At 38.0% G+C, this 9,894-nt stretch overlaps 1 protein-coding gene across 13 annotated transcripts; it reads right to left on the reverse strand.

Moving 5' to 3' along the window:
- Positions 1 to 903: 903 nt before the first annotated feature.
- On the reverse strand, positions 904 to 8,091 carry LOC131225725 (uncharacterized). 13 transcript variants are annotated; one of them, XM_058221312.1, is made up of 7 exons: positions 7,954 to 8,080; positions 6,568 to 6,668; positions 4,609 to 4,664; positions 4,471 to 4,539; positions 1,852 to 1,924; positions 1,581 to 1,738; positions 904 to 1,414 (listed from the first exon to the last, which is right to left on the reverse strand). In XM_058221312.1, the coding sequence occupies exons 3-7, from the start codon at positions 4,635 to 4,637 to the stop codon at positions 1,333 to 1,335; spliced, it is 411 nt and encodes a 136-aa protein (XP_058077295.1). In that variant the 5' UTR covers positions 4,638 to 4,664; positions 6,568 to 6,668; positions 7,954 to 8,080; the 3' UTR covers positions 904 to 1,332. The 13 variants fall into 13 exon arrangements, 11 of the variants coding, with proteins under 11 accessions (XP_058077295.1, XP_058077294.1, XP_058077290.1 ...); XM_058221311.1 differs by lacking the exon at positions 6,568 to 6,668 and having other exon boundaries at positions 7,954 to 8,091; XM_058221307.1 differs by having other exon boundaries at positions 4,471 to 4,664; positions 7,954 to 8,069.
- Positions 8,092 to 9,894: the final 1,803 nt, after the last annotated feature.

Genomic DNA, 9,894 nt, shown 5'->3' on the forward strand with positions numbered 1-9,894 from the left:
TCATTGTAGGCCACACATAGCTTCTAACCACAAGAAACTCTCTTGGCTGGGGTACCAAGCAATTTAAGTCCCAACAAAATGGGCAATCTCCCTCATTCTTTCTGCATGTGTGTCGGACATAAAATATAGTATGTCTCATTTCAGTGGGGATCACATGCTCAATAATCTAATAATAAAACTATTCATTTATCTCAGAAAAACACCTACACATAATCAATATAAGTGAGGCCAAAACATAGAAGTAAAGGTTAAATAAAAGGTCAAATGGTTAAACCAAGAAAGAAAGAAAAAAGAATATGTATTTACGTGATTCGGCAACATGCCTACTTTAGTAGTGATATATAACTTTTTTCTTCTTTATACGAGAAACAAAAATACAAGATTTACCTCTTTCCACCTATATAAGAAATCCTACACCTCTATACATGCTTCTCTATGTATAAAACATCAGAGAGAGAGCACTACACCAAAATCGCGGATTTGCGACGGACTAAATCCGTCTCAAAACCAAAAAAAAATGATGGATTTCATCCGTCGCTGTTTACTGGGTCTTTTTTTTTGACAGATAAAATCCATCCTCGAATCTGCCACGGATAAGGTCTGTCACATGTTACCGACGGATAAGATCCATCGTAAAAAATTAACAATCCGTCATTGAAATTCTGAAAAAACCACCTGAACTATTCGTTATTAAAAATATTAGCGATGGATAAGGTCCGCCGCTAATATGAGGTGGTGACGGACTCAAATCCGTTGTTGACATGCAATTTGTTCAGAAATTAGTGACGGATTTGGTCCATCGCTAAAATATCTGTATATTAAAAAAAACATCCTCAAATTATTTATTTATTTATTTTCTTTTTGGAATCCTACACCTGATTGTCATTCAAAAAAAATTCACACGATTGTTTAATAAGAATCCTATTCACATAATTGGTAACAACTCAATTCAATAAAGAGGAAATGGCCGAAGTGGGGTTAACCCAAACAACTAAAAGTTTAAGCCATCCTATTCATGAATACAATTACATGTGTATGCACAGTGGGTTTCTCACAAGTACACATGAAATAAAATTATAAATGAATAAAATTAAAAGATTGGCAAAGAACAAAAATCATTTTAGTGCACTAAAACCATAGAGCTCACCTTTTTTAGCTTCTTATTCGAGGCTAAAATAGAGTGCCTACAAGAAAAATAGAGGGTCCTATCACTTATTGGGTGGGTCCCACATCTTCCACCAATGACAAGGCTAAAACTATAATGGACTACCAATCCAAAACACCATCTGAGTCAACAATCAACTCACCCATTACCAGGAAAAAATGTTTACGTTAGGTACAAGAGCCGATATGACCATGGATATCTTTTTGCTGCAGGGTTGTGTGATGTTCTAACAACTGCACTGCATGAGTTCTGGGAAAACAGGGAAAAAAATCCACGAATCATCCCTACTATAAAAAGACCCAACTCTTAAATCTCTTTACAAGCCAGCTATGTACTGGTGATTATATTGAGTGTGATAGATCAAAACAACGATGATATGTAGTAGGCCACAAAATTATGTTTTCATGGAAGTTACCTTATAAACAGTCCCAAATCCAGTCTGTCTAAGCTTATTTGCATCCCAAAAATTATCTGCAGCAGCAGAGACATTTTTAAAAGCAGCGAAGGCACATGAGGAGTCACCACACAACATGTCAGTTCCTCGTGACAAGGATCTTTTGCTGCAGCTGTGGTCTGCAATGCAAGGTCCGGATGATGGCTCATGTGGTCAAAAGACCACAAGTCCAACTACTTCGTCAGACCCCATATGCATGCTTAAATCAATTAAAAGATGACCCACAACTGACCTTCTTATGCACACCGTAGAGCCTCTTTCCTTCTACCAGAAACGAGAAGGTTTTGTACCTCAACAGCGGCTGCCTGAAACAAATGGGATGCACATGAATATATGAAATTGGTATCTGTAGATATGAAAGAACCTCAAACGCAAGTATGCACAATGCTGATTGTAAAACAGCTCTAGAAAAAAATATTAGAGAGAAATTTTGGTCAATACAATTTCACTAAGAAATAAACAATACAATATGATCTGCTGAATTACCAGCATTTCGTTTCATCCAACATTTAGTACAAGTGAAGGTCCATCATTCAGTATCCAAATTGATCATTTGGTTGGCCATCCTATGGATGGGTGACACCATGTGGATGAACAATCCAAGCCATTTGATCGGTCAATGCAACTTGAACTCATCAGAGTCACTAAACTCAGCTTGACTCAACAGACGTTCTAGGTGAGTCAAGTTTTCAAGTTCTTACATTATGGTCTAGTCATTACCCAGTGATTTGTGACTTTTAAGCTCTCATATTTTACAAATGAAACTAAGTTCAATATAAGAGCGAACCAATTGAGAAATTTTATTTTCAGTTTTAATAAAGGCGTTCAATGCATTTTTATTTTTTTTGAAGACACAGGGTGTCCCCACCTCTTTTTGAAATGAGACTAATCCCTGCGAATACACGCAATCACCCACAACCACGTGTATTGGGTAAAGCCGAGGGGAATTGAACCCTCACTTGTAGGGAGCAAACCTACAGTGAAGACCATTCGCCCAAACCTCATTGGGTGCGTTCAATGCAATTTAGACTACCAAAATTCCACCCATCCATTAATAACTAAACAACTCAACCCAAGTGAAAGTGCCAATCCCATTATTACCATTTTGCACATCATAGCATAGGAGGTTGTAGCAACCTGTGGCTTGATAAGCAGCTTCTAATCAGTTTCCCAAATAGTAATCTGTCCCAAATTAACTGGTCTAGTTACTTCTAGCCATAACCCAACCCATTTAAACTGCACCAAATTTGTCCTTATCATGTGAAGAAAAAGCTCTCAAGCCTGTCCAGAAAACTATTCTGAATCTGTCCACTTCCAGCCCTTAACTCAGACCAGTCCCAGTCTACAAAACTGCCCCAAAATCTATCTGTATTCATCTCTTAACCGAGTCTGTAAACAGACCAGAAACTGTCCCAAAATTGGTTCACTTCCAACCATTGATCCTGCCCATGAAACTGTCCAACAGCTGTCAAATTCGTCCCTATTCCACTAGAAACCCTGCAAACTAATCCCATCTCTCTTGAACCTAGACAACCCTAAAAGATCTGCCTCAACCCTAGACTATTCTTCACACTGATCTGGTATTATTTTTTAAGCCAACAAATAGCGAGACTGCTTTCAGTCCTAAGATGGCGGGCAAAAATTAGATCAATATGGTGGTGAAGATGCTACAACAAATAATGGACAAGATGGATTCTATGACAAGTTCAATGGATAATTGGATAATGGGGCAACTGTTGCAGTGCAAAATAGCACAAAAGGTAACTCCGGTCAATATTGAGGATGAACCTAGTATTATCTACTATCGAACCTAGTATTATCTACTACATACTAGTAACATACAACCAATATTGGGGCACCATACCATAAGCTACAAAATTTCATGTCCCCCTAAACAAGGTATCCTCCATTGATAACATATATATTTATATTATAAGTTCTTTATTTTTATTTACATTCGCAAATTCATTCATCATCCATCCAATTATTAATGTGAATAACCATGCTTATCATAGAAAACTAGGAAGGACAAGAAGTACACAAGATAACATTTGGGTGCATAAATTGTTGCAGTAAAGCTCGACAAATAGAATTTTGTGGGAAAAATTATCAAGGCAGCCAAACACCAATTCGATAAAAAAAATTCAGAAACCCATCCTACATTTTTTTATAAAATTTCTAAGCCTGGCTTGGCATTTGAAAAAGAATAATATTGGGCAGGTACATAACTGATGATATTGTGTATCGTGAGCTTGTGACCTGATTCAATTGAAATCATGGTCTTGTTTTTTCATTCTTTTAGGAAAGAATGATTGTTTAAAAGAACATTCATTTGGTTTTTTTACTTTCTTTTGTAGGCAGTTGGATTTTCATAATTCTAGAATTGTGAAATGTGATTTTTGTTTTTACAGACGTAGTCTGGTAGAATTTATTGCCTTTGTTGTTGTTGATTTTGCATTTGTGATGTTGGAGACTGCATGTGATAGGCAAAACACGTTCTCTAAACGACAAATGGAGTCTTGAACAATGTTAACTGTCAATTCTATAAGACATTGTTCTTCTCATGTTTACTCCTGGCAGAAAGCTGACTGAGTTCACCTGCAGGTTGCTTGCATGACAACTGCCATGCAACGCATTTTTTGCCATAAACATCCTGAAAAAAAAAACTTCCTAGGTAATTTTTCCTAGCTGAAAATGCACTGCATGACACTAACAATATGAGCAACTTCTACAAAATGCTCTTGAAGGACCATTTAAATACCCAAATGATACCCAAATGATAAATAAAAATGCTCTTGAAGGACTATAAAAATAAGAGAAGCCTGAACCTTAGCAGTCAATTGAAGCATACCTCAACTGGGTCATGTCCCTCGTATGGTAATTCGCTTGCACGGACCACCAACAACTCACATTCCACAACCTGCAACACAAACTATAGTTAACAAAGATAAAATTGGAGCAGTTTAAATAATTCCTACACTTCCCACACCTGGGGACGATATAACAAACTTCTCCCATGATCCATGAGTTCAAGCCATATGTTGTCTACACAAGACAATGGTTTTATTAGCAATAGCATGTCAAGAGGCAAGCAACTGCTCTGGAGCAGAAAAATCAAGAAAAATAGGTGCCTGCCCAATGTGTTTCCTGTTTTGTGACCCAATCCAAATGATAAGGTGGATTTGTATCATTGATTCCTCTGAAAAAATCCAAAAAAAAAAAAAAATCCTAATTTCATTCGAGAAATGTCCAAACAGGCCCTTGTTAAAGAGATCGAAATAGATTTGACCAACCCAAGTTGTAAATCGAGCAGAGAAAGCACGAATTAGTTTAAGTTTCAAAATAAACAAGCATTTTTTGGCTTGTAATGTATAAATAGAAGTTAAAAAGAACTGTTAATTAGAATAGAAGTTCTAATTAAGCCTTCAAAATCAAGCCTCTGTGAGAATCAAACCTTTAATAACATTTGGCTGAGAATCCATCTTGAAATAGAAGTAACAATCAACAAATTAATTTTCAAATCTATCAGGTGAAATTCATCATTCCATTCCACTTGCATCACAAAACATTGAACAATAAAGCTTCATTTATTACAGGAAAATAGGTAATAGCATGATGAAACTACTACAAAAGAAAAAACTGAAGCTAAAGGCAAGCCTATAATTATAGAAGAAGGCTAAAGGCAAGCCTATAATTATAGAAGTGTTGACGATATCCAATTCTCAATGATTTTCCACAGGATAATAGGGATCACTAACTATTTAATTAATTGAAAGCTCTATGCACCCAGACCTACAGTTAAAGAGCAAAATATTGAAAAAAAAAAAAAAGGAATTCTGAAAAGAATATGGAAAAAAAAAACCTTGGAATATGATATAAACTTGGTATTTTAGTCCCCTAATTCGACTGATCGTCATGTTTTATAAATCAGTATTTGGATTTCCATACTGAAGGCTAGATAAATTGGGTCAACTAGATGAAATTCCAAATTGACCAGTAGGTTTCTAAGCCTTGAACTTAAATTGCAAAGAAAGACTGATTTTGGCCATAATCAAAATGGATTATTGTGAGCTACTGTACTCAAATCTAAGACAACAACACATCTAAAAGAGCCTCTAATGTATCAATACTGCAACAAAAGTAAGAGTTGTTCAAGTGCAAAGAGAGAGAGAGAGAGAGAGAGAGAGAAAGAGAGAGAGAGAGAATAAGTATTTTTAAAGGAAACATGCTATGTAATTCAATTGCATTTGTACAATTTAACTCCGATAATTAATCATCAATCAAATATGGATCTATTACAATATATATGCAATTCATTACATTTGGGCTACCCAGATCCAATCAGATATGGATCGATTACAATATATATTGTACCCATAACTGCACTTGACAGGACTTGAATCCAATTCCCTCAATTGGGCCTGGATACAGGTGTACACCAGTATCAAGACAAACCCAGCCTATTGAAAGTATAGATTAAGTCACACATGCTAACCTGTGTAGGACACATCCTAGTCATGCATCAGTCCGTCAACCCATCGGGTGGGTCAAACATGCACCCAATGGATGGTTTTCAAAATATATCAATGGTTTACATTCAGCATGCACGTATGTGGAGTGCCCTCTTTTTTAACATTATCTTATTGTGAGTAGTGTCACTTGATGCTTCTAACTGAGTTGCATGCCCATGTGATACCCATGCATCCCTGATCAGAAATGCATATCCGCTTTAAGAACTCTCAGCTTTAACTTAAATTGTTAAGTTTTGTTGACTTAGATTGTAGAATTTAACTTCTGAAAAAATAATAATCCACAACCAGTCATGAACACAAATATTTACTTACGAAAAAGGATGATCTGCCTGTCATGAACTCCTAGATTATTTCCACTAAAGATGAAAAAAAATTAAAAGAACTGATAATAAGATGCAAGAATGGAATTCATCAACCTTAATGTAGCACCAAGATACAGTTGTCGATGTCAACTATTACTTCCCTTAGTCATAGGAGTCAATCAACAACTAAAATTTTATTTTTAGCATGCTCTATGCTACAAAACAGCACAAAAACAGACATACACATTTGAAAGATACAGATATCAGCAGGTAATACCAGACATGGTGTCTATAAAATTCATGGGCATCATCAGCTGTTAAGCTTTGTTTTGATGGTAGCTGGAGATCACAGTTCTTGACTCACAAATATCAAAACTATGAGCAGACAGGATAAAGCAATACCACGCTTTGTCAAGGTTTTGTCATACATCCCATATAAAATAAGTTAGATACAGAACTACTCTATGATCCGAAGACCCAAGTCTTTTCCTCAATAAATAGCTACCACATTTTAATTTGACTCAACACCCAGTCTTTATCCTTAAATGGTAGAATGAAAGGCATCATATCTTTTGCTCATAACTCTTATAATTCATCTTGGCATGTGCAATTAATGAATTTGTAGAAATTAAGACACGTCCATGTAATTTTAACATTTCAATCTATGAGCTTGGGATTTGGGAACAACATATATATAGTTCCTAGACCTTATGCCACACCAGCTGAGGCAGAAGCCGCAGGACCTGTCTGACAAATACAGAATCTTAAGCATGGGCAACATCACCACATAATATCAGCCTATGCCTCACTTTAAATTAATCAAAGAATAAAAAATGAGTTAAGAAATAAAATCCCACCTTTTCATAAAAGATACCCACATATCTAAAGTGTATAGAAAACATACCCACAAGTGTATTTCATAAAATCCCACCTTTTCAGCAGGTAGGTAATAGTAGAGTTTTAAAAAACCTATCTGCCAGGCAAACAAGAAGACTAAAACGAAAGATTAGTCCTTGCTGACGCAACAGACATGCCAATACACATGGCAGTTTGGTCTATTGCATCAGTGATGAACCAAAGTGCCATATGCTTCCTATAAATGCTCTTAGCTGCAATATCATTGCTATCATTACACGAGTCAGCTTGTTTGCATGCAGCAGTAAAACCCTGCTTTTTTTTGCCTTCTCATTGGAAGAGATCTTGATCAGAAAAAATAAATAAATGGTGGTTTGGTTTATCCAAAAGGTATCCAGTTTGAAGCTGAAAGGCATAAAAAGTGCCTCTTCCAATCTGTAATCCCCAAATCCCTAAAATCCCTAAATCCCTAAAATCCCCAAATCCCCAAATCCCTAAAATCCCCAAATCCTCAACAATGTGAAGTAATGCGCCCTAAAATCCCCAAATCCCTAAATGAGGGTCCACATCGAATCAGGAATCCACAAATTGCTAAATCCCCAAATCCCTAAATCGATATTGAGATTGAGAGAGAGAGAGAGATACCTCATGGTTGTCAATGAGCTAGCCTTCAACCGAGCTTCAGAGAGAGAGAGAGAGGGCGTGCGAGAGAGAGATCTCTAGGGCCGGCGTTGGGAGAGGGACAGATGGAAAGGAGAGTGGATGAGAGGGAGAGAGAACAGGGGTCTCCACGTTTTAGGGGACATGGATTTCATGTTAAAGCCTTCGCAGATAAGTTCCTGCGCAAGGATGCTGGGTGGGGCCCACCACCATGTTTGTGGGAAATCTACTCTGTTAATCTATTTATAGAGATCATTTTAGAAAAATATACCAAAAACTAAGTGGATCCAAAACTCAAGTGGGCCACACGAGATGAAACAGTGGGGATTCAGTGAGAACCGTTGAAACATTCTTACGACCATAAAAAGCTTTGTTTCAGGCTTTTTTTTATTTCTTTTGTATTTTCACTTCATCCCAGTGTTAATGACCTTATCAGCTGTTTGGATGGCATATAAACGTCAAGGTGGAGCCCAGGAAGTTTTCAACCGTAGGTATTTGTTTCCCCACTGTTTCCTCTTGTGTGACCCACTTGATTTTTGGATCCAACTCATTTTTGGTCTTTTGTCCTAAAATGATCTCTAAAAATGGATTAACGGATTAGATTTTCCAAACACATGGTGTTGGGCCCCACCCAGCATCTTGCGCAGGAACTTCACGCCAAGGGCTTTATCCGCATCCGTTATTCAAAGTGGTGACCAACCAATGGCTAGTGGTCAGTGCTCTGTGGGCCCCAACATGACGTTCGTGTTTCATCCACACCGTCCATCTATTTTTTTCAGATAATTTTATGGTATCAGACCAAAAATGAGGTATATCCCAATCTCAAATGGACCACATTACAGGAAACAATGTTGAATGAGCATGGACCATTAAAAACCTTTTGGGGGCCATAAAAGTTTTGGATCAACCTAATCTTTGGTTTTTCCCTTCATCTGGTCTTGTTTGACCTAATCAACAGATTAGATGTCAAATAAACAGTACAGTGGGCCTTAAGATGGATTTTTATGGTGGATATCTGTCACGCCCTAGACTCGGTAACCGGACTCACAAGTAGCCCGATGGCCGGTTCTGGCCGCAACAGCCTCCATAATACCCCATTCTCGGCTCCTGAGGCAGGTTCCAATACTGGGATCCTACAAGGAGGATTTCCATAACAGTATAATCATTCCAATACAAGCATACCCAAGATCACAGCAAGTATTCCTGAGAATAACAGAGGGCACACATCACAAAATCCACTAAGAATTTGAACTTTTACAATCATCCATAAGGTCCAAAAGGACATACATGAGATAAAAAGGAAAAGAGAGAAAGGTCGGCAACACTAGAGTCCTCAAATGCTCAGCTCTACTCCACGCTCTGCCGCTACGACGCCTACCTAGAATCTCCTGCACGCATCAATCGTGCATAAGCTTATAGAAGCTTAGAGGGTGGTGTAGGTGTGTGATAATGGTGCACAGAAGAGGAGTAGGAGATACAAGGAGAGAAGCATGATCAAAGAGAACATCACTAGCCTTACCCAAGCTTACCATGAATATGATGCAAAGAGTACTAGATGCCGTACCAAGGCAGTGCATGAAGGGGCTTGTACAACCAATGCTAATGCGATGCAAGTAATGTCAGTGCTCATATCCAAACCATATGTCAAGTACGTTTCCAATCATAAGAAAAATCACCGGGGTCCATTACACTGCTGAATGACTGCCGCTCTGCAGACCCCGCACAGTCAAACGAGCGTAAGAGACCTCACTACCCGCCTGTGGACAGCCAATCACCAACAAGGCCTAAAGGTAACGGACCCATTTATGAGCTGGTCAGACTCAGCCTAGCAATGCCTCCTCACACTAGGCAGGTAAGGCCACACCCCTATCCAACCGACTACATGACAGTGGGAGTCGCAGCCTAACGGTATAAGGCCCTCGTGCG

This window comes from Magnolia sinica, chromosome 14 (assembly GCF_029962835.1).
Source record: "Magnolia sinica isolate HGM2019 chromosome 14, MsV1, whole genome shotgun sequence".
Classification (NCBI taxonomy): Eukaryota; Viridiplantae; Streptophyta; class Magnoliopsida; order Magnoliales; family Magnoliaceae; genus Magnolia; species Magnolia sinica.

What these genes read in the sequence shown, in the direction of transcription:
- LOC131225725 (XM_058221303.1), bottom strand. Translation starts at nt 4,810, where the DNA reads ATGATACAAATCCACCTTATCATTTGGATTGGGTCACAAAACAGGAAA. An exon ending in AGGGACATGACCCAGTTGAG is followed by an intron (nt 1,925 to 4,470) that starts GTATGCTTCAAT and finishes CATTTGTTTCAG; the next exon opens with GCAGCCGCTGTTGAGGTACA. An exon ending in GATTTGGGACTGTTTATAAG is followed by an intron (nt 1,415 to 1,580) that starts GTAACTTCCATG and finishes CTGTTTTCCCAG; the next exon opens with AACTCATGCAGTGCAGTTGT.